The following is a 17,183-nucleotide window of genomic DNA, read 5'->3' as shown; positions in this document are numbered from 1 at the left end:
TGTACAGCAGCAATTCAAAACTTCCAAGTGAAAGGCAAGTAGGACACTGAGCTACTTGACTCTCCTGCTCCTAAACAAAGGGAAGGAACTCCACCTGCCTCTCAGGAGTTGAGAAAATTTCACTGAGGCTTGGCACTTTAACACTTTCAGATGAAGTGGTCATCTAGAACACAGCAGACAAGGTCAGCTGTGCTCTATACTCTGTGTGCAAGGGAGAGGGAAACTACTTCATGCCCCAGTTACAGCAGTGACCAAGGCTATGATCTCAGCCTAAATTAGTTAATAACCAGTATTATGTAGAGAATTGTTCAGGAAATGTGGAAGCCCATCCTCTGCACCCACAAACTTACCTGGTGGGGCTGTTTTCTCAACACTCTGAAGCATACAGTTATTAAATGGTTACTCCATTTATTCATTCCCCCTCCCCCCCATCTCATCCCCTTCTCCTCCATGCAACTGCCAGGATTAGCACAATGCTACTAGACCGCTCCTCCCGCTAGATTAATTTAAATGCCAATTGAAAAGCAGGCACATTAAAGACATGTTCCACTTACAGCAAAACGCCATTACTCGTGGGTGGTCCTATGAGGTTGAAGTTAGACAGTTAAAACAAATGTTATTGAACACAGCAGAAAGCTGACTGTCAGGAACCCTTGCAGCTGCTAGGTTGGGACATTAACACTCAACAGCTCTCCACCAACAATCTCTAATCAGTCATGTGGCCTCACTTGTTGGCACATCCCATATTCCCACCATCCCCCCTCTCTGCCCTCCCCTAGAAACCATGCGAAGCAAAACTCTGTGGCAAAAGTACCTGGTGTTTTCTGCTGAGCTCACTGTGTGTGGTAGAACCACCAACATGCAGCAGTTATAAATACCTGTCACTGGGAATAAAAACTCAACACCTTTTTTTGAGGAGGAGGGGAAGGGGAGAGAGAGAGAGAGACAGAAAGAGAGAGAAAACAGTACAGTACATGCCATCCCTAAAATCTTCCTCCACTCACTGAATACTGTATCAAATCCCTGCTAGGAGAGCAGATTGCATCTCATTCCCTTGTGAAACCAGGTAACAGCACCAAAGAAAATAAATTATTCCACATTACCCTTTCTTCCTTGATCCTTACCTTCTCCTTTCCTCCATCGTCATGGCTTCTTCCACATGTCCTGCTGTCAAGCAAGTGATGGTCACATGCAGTTCCCCTCCCCCAGGTACAGCCATGTAAAGCCCTGGGCTGCCTTTGAGCCAACAGTTACAGAACAAAAAAACAAAACAAAACAAAAACAAGCAGGGAAACCCTCCCCCCACCCCAACAACAACACCCCCACTTCCAGATTCCCCCAGACATGGAAAAAATCCTCCTTGGCAATAATCAGTGGTCTCAGATGAAAAGGAAAGGATGGCATACACCACCTACAGCCAGAGCTAATCTGCTCTCCAAAGAGAGAATGGTTGTGTTATACAGAGAAAACAGCAGGATTGAAACTTTAGCAGAATAGAAGTGTCAGAAGGAAAATGTGTCAATATCAAACCATTTCATTAGCTGGTACTGAATAGCAGCCTTACTCCCCCCAGCTACCATCCCCTCCCCATTCCCACCTCATCTATTACCTGTATAGCCAATCTTCTCAAAGCTCAACAGGCTGAAGATGCTATTATAGAGTTGCATCTCTTTTCTGTGAGATTGGTCCATCTCATCTAGGATCTCCATGAGCTCATTGCCGGTCTTAGTTGGATGACTGCACTCTGCCTCGTGCACAGTCAGCTCATGGTAAGGCCCTTGCCATGGACATCCAATCCGCTTGTACTTGCACTGCATCACTCTGTGGGATAGGCAAGGAAGACCATAAGAGGCTAAGGGGATATAAAATAGCGTATATAAAATACTCAGTGAAGTGGAACAAGTAGATGTGAATCATTTACTCTTTTCAAAAATACAAGGATTTGGGGTGGGGGGGGGTACACAAGTAAATTTAAAACAAATTGGCGAAAGTATTTCTTCATTCAATGTGTAATTAAGCTCTGGAATTCATTACTACAGAATGTGGTAAAAGTGGTTAGCTTAGCAGGGTTTAAAAAAGGGCTGGGCACATTCCAAGTTATTATTAAGATGTACTTGGGAAAATCCTGTGTATTCCTGTGAAAAGCATAAAATCTGTTTTTATTATTTTGGGATCTTGCTAGGTACTTGTGACTTAGATTGGTCACTGTTAGAAAAAGGGTACTGGGCTTGATGGACCTTTGGTCTGTCCCAATATGGCAATGCTTACATTCTTAAGACTATCTTAATTTGTCCTTGCCATTTTCAGGGCACAGACCATAGAGGACTGCCCAGCACTAGCCTTGTTTTTCAACTTCTGCAGTTTATTTATTTATTTCTCACATTTCTAGAAGGTTTAAATCAAAGCCCTGATTGTGGCTGGACAGATTGAGCTGGAGTGGAGATTCAATGACAACTTCAGAATATGGAGAACAAGGTCAGTGCCATGCAGCCTTTATGGTCTGTGCCCAGAAAATGGCAAGGACAAATCAAGATCAAGTATACATATATAGTATGTATGGGTACATTAATTTGCCCGTTCTTCACCATTTTGAATAAAGGCTCTGGCTAGTCAGCCTTTCTATGGTCATTTCCACCCTTTGTGTTCTGTTGATTGTTCTGTGGGAGTGGACTGGTTCTCTCTTCTAAATATGTAGTATCACATCATACCTTACACTATCACTATCTTGCTGAGTAGACTGGATGGACCACACAGGTCTTTAGCTGACGTCATCTACTATACCATTATGTAAGAAAACAAAAATCCATGCATCTCCATACAAGCATGTCTACCATCTGTGAATACAGATGGACAGGTTGGACTCGGAGGAAAGGCCTGGGTCACCATACGTGCAGAAGGACAGGTGACAACATTTGCTGTGGGGAAAGCCCAATTGGGTCCTCTTCCTTTGCATTGGAAGAGTTCACATTTCATTAAGACAACTAGAAAACAGTATAAAAATCATGCTATGTTCTAATTTATCTGGTTATGTGACATAACCAGGGCCTGCTATAATCTTTTAAGGAAAGACAGAGCTGGGTGAAAAGGTGAAGTAATAGCATCGTATGTGAAAAACATAAAACCATCTCAAATTCAAGTCAACTGGAGAAAGGAGGAATTAATATGGATCATCTTGGAGAAAAGATGGAAACTCTGTTCACACAGATTTGGTCTACAGATCTCCGACACAAATGGAAAATCTGGACAAAGATCTAGTTATAGATATCCAAAGACTAAGAATGAAAGGTGAGGTGCTGCTGCTTGGAGATTTCAACCTGCTGGATGCATATTGGAGTGTTCCATATGCAGAATCAGGAAGAAGTAGAGAGATAGTAGATGCCTCTCAAAGCGCTCTCATCGAGCATGACAGAACCCACGAGAGAAGGGGTGACGCTGGATCTTGTGCTCAAGTCCATCCCTTTTCATTTTCAAAATCCCGGACGAACCCACTTGGGCTCTGAAGGTGAAAGGGGATAGATTCAGAAGTAACCCACTCCAATCTGGCTTTCGCCCTCTTCATTCAACTGAAACTGCACTTACAAAAGTTTCCAATGACCTGTTACTGACCAAATCCAAAGGTCTCTATTCTATCCTCATCCTTCTCGATCTATCCGCCGCTTTTGGCACTGTTGATCACAGCTTACTCCTTGATACGTTGTCTTCACTTGGATTCCAGGGCTCTGTTCTTTCCTGATTCTCCTCCTACCTCTCGCTTCGCACCTTTAGTGTACACTCTGGTGGATCCTCTTCCACTTCTATCCCACTACCAATCGGTGTACCTCACAGGGTTCTGTTCTCGGTCCTCTCCTGTTCTCCATCTACACTTCTTCCCTTGGCTCTCTGTTATCATCCCATGGTTTTCAATATCATCTCTACGCTGACGACTCCCAGATCTACCTCTCTACACCCAAAATCTCAACCAGCATCCAGACCAATGTATCAGCCTGCCTATCTGATATCGCTGCCTGGATGTCTCAACGTCATCTGAAACTTAACATGGCCAAAACCGAGCTTTTCATCTTTCCCCCTAAACCCACCTCTCCTTTCCCCCCTTTCTCTGTTTCTGTGGATGGCACTCTCATTCTCCCTATCTCATCAGCTCGTAACCTTGGGGTCATCTTTGACTCCTCCCTCTTCTTCTCTGATCACATTCAGCAGATTGCCAAAACCTGTCGTTTCTTTCTCTACAACATCAGCAAAATCCGTCCCTTCCTCTCTGAGCACTCTGCCAGAACCCTTATCCATACTCTTATCACCCCTCGCCTAGATTATTGCAACCTGCTTCTCAGCGGCCTCCCGCTTTGCCATCTCTCTCCTCTTCAATCAGTCCAAAACTCTGCTGCGCGTCTCATTTTCCGCCAGAGTCGCTATGCTCACAAGTCACTTCACTGGCTCCCTATCCGTTTCCGCATTCAATTCAAACTTCTCTTACTGACCTACAAGTGCATTCACTCTACCGCTCCCCAGTACCTCTCCACTCTTGTCTCTCCCTACGCCCCCCCTCGGTACTCCGTTCTGTGGATAAATCTCTCGTCTGTCCCCTTCTCCTCTACTGCTAATTCCAGACTCTGTTCCTTTTATCTCGCTGCACCTCACGCCTGGAATAGACTTCCCGAGCCTGTACGTCTAGCCCAGTCTTTGGCCTTTTTCAAATCCAGGCTAAAAGCCCACCTCTTTAATGCTGCTTTTGACTCCTAACCACTACTCACTTGCCCTGTACCCTTTTATCCCCACCTCTTTAATTCCTTACCTCTTAGTTGTTCTGTTTGTTTGCCTGTCCTATTTAGATTGTGAGCTCTTTGAGCAGGGCTGTCTTTTCATGTATGGTGTACAGTGCTGCGTATGCCTTATAGCGCTATAGAAGTGATAAGTAGTAGTAGTAGTAACCTGAGTAAATACTTCTTCACAGAAAGGATGGTGAATTTGTGGAACTGCCTTCTTGTGGTGGTGATGGTGAAAACTTCTGAATTCAAGAAAGCATGGGATATAGGATCTCTAAGGGAGAAGGGATAGTAGATGGCATGGATGGGAAGACTGGATAGGCGATATGGTCTTTATTTGCCTTAATGTTTTTATGTAGGAAAATATGTCTAATGTTCTGGTGGGTGCCACCCTTGGCAGTAGTGATCATTACACTGTATTGTTTGATATAGGAGCTAAAGGGGAGTGTAGACACACAAAAGTTCTGGATTTCAAACATGACTCTAGTAAAAAGAGTACCTGAAAAGCGAGCTGGCAGGATGGGAGGATATAGGAAAAAAGTGGAAAGTCAGTAGTTCCAGATGAAAGGAGCAATAAAAATGTCAGTGTATCTTTATGTAAGGAAAGTAAACAAATCAAGAGGAAAAAGGAAACCTATATGCTTCACCGATCAAGTGTCTGAAGGAATAAAGACAAAACAAGTAGCATTAATGAAGTATAAAAGAATGCAGAAAGAAGAGCATAGAAAAGAATACCATATAAATTTAAAGAAATGAAGAGAGAGATGACTGGTAAAAGCGTAGGTGGAATTAAAAATGGCTAGAGACATAAAGAGAGGTATACTAGCTAGAGACTTTTTTGTCAAGTATATTGGAGAAAGAAGGATGGTTAGAAAGCAAAGTTAATCAACTGGAGGTGGTGTTCTCCGAGGACAGCAGGTCAAGTATTCTCACATCTGGGTGACATCATCTGACAGAGTCCTGCGCAGACACTGCCTAGTGTGTACAAGTAGAAATTCTAGCAGCATCCCAGTGCGCATGCATGGGTACCTTCCTGCCCAACAAGTGAGCACAGATTCCTCAGTAAAATATAGCTGAGAGAATACTAGGTCTGCTGTCCTCAGAGAACATCCGTTACAGGTAACTTCACTTTCTCTTAGGACAAGCAAACCCTAGCTACCAGGCTCAGTGAAAATAACAATGCTAGGACAAGAGAGACAAAAAAATGTCAAGGCCTTAAAGTCAATCAACCTTAATCTATCTACAAACTAGTTGTGAAGGCGCAGCCTTGAACAGAACAAAACTGGGCCCAGGAGGGTGGAGCTGGATTCTAGACACCAAACAAATTCTGTAGGACTGTCTGACTAAATCAGCTGTCCCATCAGGTAGCCAGCTCAAGGCAGTAGTGAGTTGTGACTGCGTGGACTGAAGACCATGTCACAGCTGTGCCAATCTCCTTGATATGACCCTCTAGAGTCAACCCAGCCTGGATGTAAGTAAAGGAGATGCAGTCTGCTAGCCAACTGAAAACAGTGCATTTGAGGTGGCTACCCCCATCCAAAAGGAACAAAAAGCTGGGTGGACTATCTATGGATTATCCATCCCCTTTGTTATTTAATATATAATATTTAGTATATACGATGTCTCCTGGTGACTGGTTATCTTCCTTAAATTTACAAGTATTTTCTTATGCTGATAATTTCTTGTTAGGTCCTGCATTACACACTTTTGAATGCACTTTTTCCATTGTTAATTGAAACTCTCTCTAAGGTTGACTCCTGGGCCACAGCCAATTTTCTTAAGATAAATAGACAAAGACTAATATAGTCTGGTTTGGTAATTTTGAAGCTTTGGTTCAAAAATCCATACAGCTAATCACGAGAGGTTCTGCAAATCCTATATAATAAAACTCACCCTCAATGTTCTGAGGACACTGACGTCAGTGTCACTTCCTTCGGGCACTTCCTTCGGGTTCGAAGGGTTCGTGGTGGTGAAGCCACCGTCACTGTCACTGTCTCTGGGCCCCCCCGCGCATCAAACGTGATGACGTCGAGAGCGGAGCAATGGCATCACAGAGCGCAGGCGGAGCAATGGCGTCAGTGGCTTCACAACTCAGGAGATGAAGGTGGCGTGCGTTGATGAGGTGTGGAGCAATGGTGGTCAGTGGCTTCACAACGCCGAAGGGGTGAGTAGGGAGGGGGGAGTTCGGGAGGAAAACCTTGCTAGCGCCTGTTTCATTTGCTCCAGAAACAGGCATGTTTTACTAGTTACTAATAAATCAAAGGTTTTGGGGGTAATTTTGGACTCAAATTTAAACTTTTGAAGACCAAATTACAGCTCTTTTAAAGAAATTTAATTTTAGACTGCGTCAATTAAGGGCAATAAGACCTAATTTGAATATGGAAAGTTTCAGGAGCTTAGCTCAAGCAGTTCTTCTGCCATATTTGGATTACTGTAACTCACTTTATGGAGGAATCACTTCTAAACATATATAGGCTACCGCTCCTTCAGAACACAGCTGCCAGATTGATTTTTAGAGTCAATAGATTTAAGAGTGTCTCCCCCTTCTTGATGAGCTGCACTGGTTACCGATTCATATTCATATTAAATTTAAGCTAAACTGTATGGTTTTTAAATCCTTAGTAAGTCAGAATACAGCTTGTCTACATTTTTAAGTTTACTGTCTAAGGCTCAAGATTCTCGTTCTATGAACATTAATACTTTTGTTTCCAAATTTTGGGGGAATTAGAATCAAAAGATACTTAAGTAATTCATTCCAATATTTGGAAGTAAAAGTCTGGAATTCACTCCCATATCAGATTCGATCAATTACATATTATTTTTTTTATTTAGAAAACAGTTGAAGACTTTTTTTTTTTGTAATGTTTGAGATATTTATTTATCTATTTATGCATTCTTGTATCCCACTATTACCCCAAAGCAGGTTTCGGTTCAACGTGGCTTACAATTACAATGTTCACCTTATTGTGATCCGCAATGAATGCTTTGGAGATATGGCGGAATATAAGCTCTGTATAGAATAGAATAGATAGAAGGCTAAGGCTTGCTTGCAGTCTAAGGTATGCTACTACTACTACTTATCATTTCTATAGCGCTACTAGACGTACGCAGCGCTGTACACTTGAACATAAAGAGACAGTCCCTGCTCGACAGAGCTTACAATCTAATTAGGACAGACAAACAGGACAAACAAGAGATAAGGAAATATTAAAGTGAGGATGATAAAATAAGGGTTCTGAACAAGTGAATAAGGGTTAGGAGTTAAAAGCAGCATCAAAAAGGTGGGCTTTTAGCTTAGATTTGAAGACGGCCAGAGATGGAGCTTGACGCACCGGCTCAGGAAGTCTATTCCAGGCATATGGTGCAGCAAGATAAAAGGAATGGAGTCTGGAGTTAGCAGTGGAGGAGACGGGTGCAGATAAGAGAGATTTACCCAGTAAACGGAGTTCCCGGGAGGAATGTAGGGAGAGATGAGAGTGGAGAAGTACTGAGGAGCTGCAGAGTGAATGCACTTATAGGTCAATAAGAGGAGTTTGAACTGTATGCGGAAATGGATAGGAAGCCAGTGAAGTGACTTGAGGAGAGGGCTAATATGAACATAACGACACTGGCGGAATATTAGTCGTGCAGCAGAATTTTGAACAGATTGAAGAGGAGAGAGATGGCTAAGTGGGAGACCTGTGAGAAGCAAGTTGCAATAGTCTTAAGCGAGAGGTGATAAGAGTGTGGATGAGGGTTCTGGTAGTGTGCTCAAAAAGGAAGGTAAAATTATGTATCATACCTGATAATTTTCTTTCCCTTAATCATAGCCGATCAATCCATAGACTGGTGGGTTGTGTCCATCTACCAGCAGGTGGAGATAGAGAGCAATCTTTTGCCTCCCTATGTGGTCATGTGCTACTGGAAATTCCTCAGTATGTCGATATCAAAGCTCCATCCACAGGACTCAGCACTTAGAGAATTACACCCACAAAGGGACACTCTGCCCAGCTCACCACCGCCGAAGTGGGGGAGGGGAAATATTCCAGCGTACCACCGCCGGGCGGTGGGCGGGAAACCACACCCGCCGATGCGGGGGGGGGGGACTGGCTTATCCTGCTACCACAACCACGGGAGGAGCTGACTTACCCCAACACCGCCGAAGCGGGAGGGATACAAAGCTACCCTACAGCCGCATGAAGCGGGAGGGAGCGCCGGCATAATTTGGTTATCAATCCAGCCACCGCCGAAATGGGGGGAGGAAGCAGCAGCTCACTGTAACACAAAATCGACTCAACTCGAAGAGACTTCAATTCAATTGGAAGAACTTGAACACGAAGGCCTCGTGAACAGGAAATGAAGACTGAACTTGAACCTGAAACATAACCAGAACACAAACAATACAGATATCTGGGAGGGGCTATGGATTGATCGGCTATGATTAAGGGAAAGAAAGTTATCAGGTATGATACATAATTTTACCTTCCATATCATCAAGCCGATCAATCCATAGACTGCTGGGATGTACCGAAGCAGTACTCACCCAGGGCGGGATATGGAAATCCCTGAACGCAAAACTGAAGCCCCAAACTGGGCCTCGGCCCGAGCAGCCACATCCAAGCGGTAATGTCGTGAGAAGGTATGAGCCGACGACCAAGTAGCCGCTCTGCAAATCTCTTCCAAGGGGACAGATCTGGACTCCGCCATCGAGGCTGCTTGTGCTCTAATAGAGTGTGCCTTCAGCTGAATAGGCGGAATCTTCCCTGCCGCCACATAAGCTGCTGTGATCGTCTCCTTGACCCAACGTGCCACCGTGGGCTTAGATGCCTGCAGACCCTTACGAGGGCCTGCGAACAGCACGAACAGATCATCCGACTTCCGGAAATCATTGGTCACTTCCAAGTATCTGATTGACCCGTCTAACATCCAGGTAATTGAGTGCAGGGTACTCCTCTGGGTAGTCCTCCCTACGAAAGGAGCGTAGGTAAAGCTGCTGATTCACATGGAATCGAGAAACAATCTTGGGCAGGAAGGACGGCACTGGGCGAATCGATACTCCTGCCTCAGTGAATCGCAGGAACGGTTCTCTACACGAGAGAGCCTGGAGCTCGGAAACTCTTCTGGCTGATGTAATAGCCACCAGGAAGACTGCTTTCAACGTCAGGTCCTTCAGCGATGCCCTTGGCAAGGGCTCGAAGGGCGGCTTCTGCAAGGTCCATAGCACCAGATTGAGATTCCACGTAGGCACTATCGGGTGCAGAGGGGGCGCAGGTGATTAACTCCTTTGAGAAAGCGTACCACATCCGGCTTTGAAGCCAGGGAAGCCCCCTTCAGACGACCTCTGAAGCAAGCTAGAGCCGCCACCTGGACTTTCAGCGAACTGAGCGACAGGCCTTTCTCCAGCCCCTCCTGCAGGAACGCCAACACTGAAGATATTAGAGCAGTGAAGGGCGATACAGAACCTGCCTCGCACCACGATGCAAAGGTACGCCAAACCCTGGCGTAAGTGGTGGAAGTAGAGCGCTTCCTCGCTCTCAGCACAGTGGCTTATGACCTTGTCTGAGAAGCCCTTCTTCCTCAGCCGCTTCCGCTCAAGAGCCAGGCCGTAAGACCAGAGGAGGAGGGATCCTCCATCACCACAGGACCCTGATGTAAGAGGCCCCGCTCCGCTGGCAGCCGCAGAGGGCCGTCCACCGAGAGTCTGACTAAGACCGCATACCAGGGACATCTGGGCCAATCCGGACCCACCAGGATCACCCGGCCCGGATGCTTTGCCACCCGGCCTAGCACCCTGCCCATCATGGGCCAGGGCCGGAACACGTAGAGAAGCTCCTGTGCCGGCCACTGCTGGAGAAGAGCATCGACTCCCAGAGATAGAGGGTCCCGTCCTCTGCTGAAAAAGCGCGGCACTTGGCAATTGGCCGAGGACGCCATCAGATCCAGGCTCGGCCGGCCCCAGCGTTTCGTGATATCCAAGAACGCCCGAGCAGACAGTTGCCACTCTCCGGGATCCAAGGTATGGCGACTGAGAAAGTCCGCCTTGACATTCATGACTCCCGCAATGTGGGCCGCCGACATCTGTTCCAGATTCGCTTCCGCCCACAGGCATAGCTTCATGGCCTCCTTGGCTAGAGGGGCGCTCCTGGTGCCCCCTTGGCGATTGATATAGGCCACAGCCGTGGCATTGTCCGACAGGACCCGTACAGGCCTCAGCACCAGTACCGGGAGAAACTCTAGAAGCGCCAACCGAATGGCTCGGAGCTCCAGGAGGTTGATGGACCATTTCGTCTCTGCAGGAGACCAGAGCCCCTGCGCTGTCCGTCCCAGGCAGTGGGCTCCCCAGCCCGTCAAGCAGGCATCCGTCGTGACGACAACCCACTCCGGGGTCGTAAGAGGCATTCCTGCGGACAGCTTGCCTGGCCTCAGCCACCAGTTCAGCGTCTTTCGCACCACTGGATCCAAAGAAAGGCGTACGGCGTAATCCTCCGAGACTGGAGTCCACCGCCGCAGAAGAGAGCGCTGCAGTGGTCTCATATGAGCCCTGGCCCAGGGCACTACCTCCATCGTTGCCGTCATGGAACCCAACAACTGCAAATAGTCCCAAGCTCGAAGAGCAGAGGAGGCTAGGAACTGGCCCACCTGGGTCTGAAGCTTGACGCTCCGGTTGTCTGGCAGGAACACTCTGCCCACTTGGGTGTCGAATCGAACTCCCAGATACTCCAGGGACTGAGTCGGGCGCAGCTGGCTTTTCTCCCAGTTGATGACCCATCCCAGGGATCTCAGAAGAGCAATGACCCTGTCTGTAGCTCTCCCGCACTCCGCATAGGAAGGGGCTCGGATCAGCCAGTCGTCCAGATAGGGATGGACTTGCACTCCTCCTTGCTGAGGTAGGCCGCGATGACCACCATTACTCTGGAGAAGGTCCGCGGAGCCGTAGCCAACCCGAACGGGAGGGCTCTGAACTGGAAGTGTCGGCCCAGCACTGCAAAGCGCAGAAAGTGCTGATGAGGCGGCCAGATGGGAATATGTAGGTAAGCCTCCTTGATGTCCAGGGAGGCCAGGAATTCTCCCTTTTTCACTGCAGCTATTACGGAGCGGAGGGTCTCCATCCGGAAGTGCCGAACTTTCAAGGCTTGATTGACTCCCTTGAGGTCGAGAATAGCCGAGCAGACCCTTCTTTCTTTGGTACCACAAAGTAAATGGAGTAGCGCCCCTTGCCAAGCTGATCTACTGGCACCGGGACCACCGCGCCCAGGCGAATCAGGTTGCTCAAAGTCTGCTGCACGGCAGCTGCTTTGACCTGAGACTTGCAAGGAGAGTTTACAAACCCGTTTCTTAGGGGTCGGCAGAACTCTAGCTTGTAGCCGTCTCTGATGACTTCCAGAACCCAAGCGTCTGAAGTTACCCTGGTCCACTTGCCCAGAAACGAGGACAACCTTTCTCCTATCTGCACTGGGCCATGGACCAGATCCCCGTCATTGGGTACGCGACCCTGGGGCGCGCTGGAGGACGAACCTCCGGGACGGCGGTCCCTACGAAAGGAATGCTGCTTGGGGGAGAAGTTCCGCTTAAAGGAAGCAGAGGAGGCCGACTTGCCCGGGCGATACCGACAGGCTTCCTGGAATCGGCCCTTAGAGGGACCAGGACGGGCACTGCCGGTCCGAGTCCTGACCTCCTGCAACCTCTTGCCCTTGGACGTGCCGAGCTCCGTCACGATCTTGTCCAGCTCATCCCCAAAGAGCAGCTTGCCTTTAAAAGGCAACTTGGCTAGGCGAGATTTAGAGGCATGGTCAGCAGACCAGTGCTTCAGCCAGAGCCACCGCCACGCAGAGACTGGCTGAGCCATGCCCTTGGCCGAGGCTCTCAAAACATCATGCAGCAAGTCTGCCAAGTAGGTCAGGCACGACTCCAGGGTTGGCCATTCTGCCCTCCAGGGAGGGTTTGAGGGGGAAGCCCGCTGCAAAACAGTCAGGCACGCCCTAGCCACGTAAGAGCCGCAAACCGAGGCTTGCAAACTCAGAGCGGCCGCCTCAAAGGACGACTTTAAGGCAGCCTCCATTCTCCTGTCTTGGGCGTCCTTCAGGGCAGTGCCACCTTCCACCGGCAGCGCCGTTTTCTTAGTCACGGCAGTGATTAAGGAATCTACCGTGGGCGAGACAAAGGCTTCCCGCTTCCCCTCAGGAAAGGGGTACAGGCGGGACATAGACCTGGCTACTTTCAGGCTCGCCTCAGGGGCATCCCATTGCGCTGAAATTAAGGTCTGCATGGCTTCATGAACGTGGAAGGTTCTAGGCGGGCGCTTCGTTCCCAGCATAATGGCGGAGCCAGTAGAGGCTGAGAGAGAGCATTCCTCCGGACCAGGCAATCTTCAAAATGCTCATGGCCTGCACAAGCAGGTTGGGCAAATCCTCTGAGCGAAAAAGCCGCGCTGCAGAGGGGTCGTCCGCTCCATCCGAGCGGGGATCAGTCTCTTCCATCAATTCCGCTAAGCATCTCTGGGAGAACTCAGACACGCTGCCGTCATCCACGTCAGAGGAGACCGAGTCCCCCGAGGGTGGAAGATCCACCCGAGGGCGCTTAAGCATAGAGGCCTCATCACCCCGATCAGAGAGGTGGGCAGGGGCAGTGTTCTGCATAAGAAAAACCTGATGCAGCAGCAAAATGAACTCAGGGGAGAAACCCCCCAGTCTGTGCATTTCTGCAGCCTGTGCCATGGCCCTAGAGGCGCCCTCCATCTGCACTCCCAGTAGCGGGGGAGAGGCGTGTTGCGCGTCCAAAATGGCATCCGGCGCGAAACTTCAAGAAGGAGCCGCGCGGGAAGAAGGGCGTTTTAATTTCGCCGACTTCTTACTGTCGCCCGATTCAAGGGCGACCAAGCTGTTAACGTCTCCCATCTCAAGGGCGGCCCAAGAAGAAGCCGACCGAGCCGCATGGCCGGTCACGACCGGGAGGGCGGCCAAGCGGGGGATGGGCGCCTAAGGCGGGAAAGGCCGCCGCGCCGGAGGAAAAACCGGTGAACTTTCCCGGTTCCGAAAGGGCGCCTCTACCTTCGATCCCCCCGCTAGGCGCGCGAACGCGTTCCGGGGAGCGTCTTTTCGCGCCCTTGCCATCCGCGGCCATAGCCATGTGGAGACCGTTCGGGGAACCCCCTGCCCGCTAGTAAAAGGTAAAAATTACCTGCTTCTTGCTCCGAGCAGCGACGACTTGCTCCAGTGAGCAGCTGCAAATGGACGTCCTTTTTGAACGTTTTTAAAAAATTCTTTTCTTTTTTCTAAACGGAGCCAGCGGGAGGGGAGAGAAAAGAAGGAGCTGGAACCACCAGGTTTGCACTTGCTGACGAAAAGCCCTCAACCCCAGGTACTCAACAAAACCTAAACAATTAAGCTTGGAGACCTAGCCAGAGCTACTGCTGTGTGACCACACACCGGCTGAGATAGAGAACATACTGGGGAATTTCCGGTAGCACATGACCACATATAGGGAGGCAAAAGATTGCTCTCTATCTCCACCTGCTGTAGATGGACACAACCCACCAGTCTATGGATTGATCGGCTTGATGATAGGGAAGGGCGAATTTTGGTGATATTATAGAGAAAGAAAGGGAAAATTAGGTTCTTACCGTGATATTTTCTTTCCTTTAGTCATAGCAGATGCAGCCATTACAGATGGTTGTGTCCATCAACCAGCAGAGGGAGATAAAGAGCACACTTTTTCAGTGCCTCATACCAGCTTGCTCCACTGCCTCTCTTCAGTATTTGAAGCTTCCAAAGCAGTATGGCAAACCGCAATGGGAATAACATGAGCTTTCCTCACAGCGAACGATGGCCCTACAACAAAGGGCATTAACTCAGAATGGAGGGAATGAAACATCCTCCCGGAGGGCATAAACTCATCCTCCACTGAGACATAACTGGAGGGAATAAACTCATCCTCCCGGAGGGAATAAACTCATCCTCCAAAACATGAAACTGGAGGGAATTAGTCATCCTCCTTTAATTGAACAAGAATCCTGAAGACTGTTTTCCCGACTTTCTCCCAAGGACGGAATCTCCAGGAAACATGAACAGAACCTGAAAATAGATTTACAGCAGATAGCAATCAGACAGGGAGGGATCATGGCTGCATCTGCTATGACTAAAGGAAAGAAAATTATCACGGTAAGACCTAATTTTCCCTTCCTTGTCATCAAGCAGATGCAGCCATTACAGATGGGATTGTATCAAAGCAATCCCTAGATAGGGTGGGAACAAGCCACACCACGCGCCAGCACTTGCGCTCCAAAATGTGCATCCCTCCTGGCAGCCACATCCAGCCTGTAATGTCGGGCAAAAGAGAGCTTAGAAGCCCATGTTGCTGCACTACAAATCTCTTGAAGAGAGAGTGCTCCAGTTTCAGCCCAAGAAGAGGAAATTCCTTTAGTGGAATGCGCCTTAAAGGCATCAGGCGGAGGCCGGCCAGCAAGCAAATAAGCTGTGAGGAAAGCAGAGGTAAATAGAACTCCAGAGGCTCAGGTGAGTGAGAAAGGCAGGGAAAGGGCGAACCTATGTGCCTGCATCCACTGTTGGTGGGGAAGGACAGGGAAAGCTAAGCAATGTGTCCACATCCACGGAGGTATGGTAAGGCAGGGAAAGGGCGAACCTATGTGCCTTTAAAGTGAAGCTGCTATAGCCTCCAACACCCCTGCTAACAACTGGCAAAAGCACAGGAGCAACCTCCAGGCAGATTTTAGATGGAGCTCGGAGAAGCTGCAGCCACTCTGCTAGGGGAGATAGAGAATACTGAAGAGAGGCAGTGGGGCAAGCTGGTATGAGGCACTGAAAAAAGTGTGCTCTCTATCTCCCTCTGCTGGTTGATGGACACAACCCATTGTAATGGCTGCATCTGCTTGATGACAAGGAAGCTCTGCTTTTGCACTGGCTCTGCACATCATCAGATCGAACAGCAGGGGATCCCAGCGGTCCAGAATGAGCCTGTGTTCCCAGATCCATTTCCAAGGGTCCAGGAGGGAGTGGAAGTTCACCTGCACATTATCTTTGCCCACAATATGTACCACTGAGAAGGCCTGCAGATGGTTCTCTGCCCACCAAAATAGGGGCATAGACAGTAGGGCAATAAAATTATATTTGAATGAGCATAAGTCATGTAAACTAAATGAGAACCAGCAGGCGCCATTGGCTGACCTGTGCTCATTCTGCTCAGGATTTAAAATGGAGGATTATAGATTAGGTTAAAGTTGGGAGGGAAGGTCTTAACACAGCCCTCTTGCTGATTTTTGCTCTTCAAGAATGCTATTTAAGCTGTCTTTAAAATCTTTAGTTTGATATACTTTGAAATTAATATTGAAATGATTGAGTAGAAGTTAAATGAAAGACTGATGACGAATGAGCACGTAAAGCTTACAGCAATGAATGCTTGTGGTGATGTGGTGGTGATGTGGTATGCTGAGGTCTTTAAATTAAAAATTGATATACACTTTATCCACATTTTTACCCTAAACAGTATGTGAATATTTGGACTGTGTATCACAATATCTATTTGGGATAGTAACTGGAGCCTGGTTTGTGGGTATTTTATTGCCTTACTGGATATAAAGAAACTAGAAGTCTAATACAATCTTAGGGTTTTATAGACTGCTTAATCCCTAAATGGTTCTGAGTGGTTAAACAATTAAAGGGCCAATTCATTCACAACTGGGATTTACACAACAGATAGCACAGAATCAATAGAGAAAGGAAAGGCAACAAGAATTCAACAGTCATCTTGCCTCGAATATTACTGAAAAAAGGAGAGAAACCCTCAAACCCTGTAGGTAGTATATCAATGTGTTTACCGGTCCTGGCATTCCTCCTTCTTATGTCTCTCAAGCAGGGAACGGGGAAACTGCTTCATGCAGAAGCCACACTCAGAAGGTAGCTCGCTCACAGCTTTTTCCACTGCCAGGTTCCTGCAGCACAGGCTCTTACTGATCTCACAGCGACAGTTGGGGCATGTGGCCTGCTCTTCCTTCAACCGGGCATCTGCCAGGAGGTGAATAAAGCAGCCAGCACACATCAAGTGGCCATTGGTACACTGGGAGAAGAGAAAGAAAAGTCAGAGACCAGCTTGGAGAGTGATAAAGCCCTGTGCTACTTAACTCCAAGCTCTTGTTCCATGTTATGCCTCTCCTGATACATATGTTTTAAAAATTAAATTGTCAATAAATCTAGGGAAATAATTTTTAAAGTTGATAAGTCATTTCCAATGGGGGAAAAAAACAAAAAATGTTCACTCTCCTTAACAGGAAAGGATTAGAAAGAAAAAAATAAGGAGTTAATTTAATAACAGATTTTACCCCATCCCACTAATACATGATAACAATATTGCCCTCACAATGGCAAAAGGAAGAAAGTACACTCTGGCAGATTTATAGGAAAATGAGGGTGGGGGGATAATGATTTTGTTTGG

General features: G+C 47.8%; 1 protein-coding gene across 1 annotated transcript in view; it reads right to left on the bottom strand.

Annotated features, from left to right (window-relative positions):
* Positions 1 to 1,360: 1,360 nt before the first annotated feature.
* Positions 1,361 to 17,183, bottom strand: part of LOC115481110 (cysteine and histidine-rich protein 1-B-like) — a 58,099-nt gene continuing 42,276 nt past the window's right edge. The window contains exons 2-3 of the mRNA XM_030220145.1: positions 16,570 to 16,808; positions 1,361 to 1,821 (exon numbers count right to left, since the gene is read on the bottom strand). Coding sequence (XP_030076005.1) covers positions 1,599 to 1,821; positions 16,570 to 16,808 — 462 coding nt within the window. The 3' untranslated portion in view covers positions 1,361 to 1,598. The remainder of the gene's footprint in view (positions 1,822 to 16,569; positions 16,809 to 17,183) is intronic.

This window comes from Microcaecilia unicolor, chromosome 1 (assembly GCF_901765095.1).
Source record: "Microcaecilia unicolor chromosome 1, aMicUni1.1, whole genome shotgun sequence".
NCBI lineage: Eukaryota > Metazoa > Chordata > Amphibia > Gymnophiona > Siphonopidae > Microcaecilia > Microcaecilia unicolor.
This window is presented reverse-complemented; position numbering and strand designations above follow the sequence as displayed.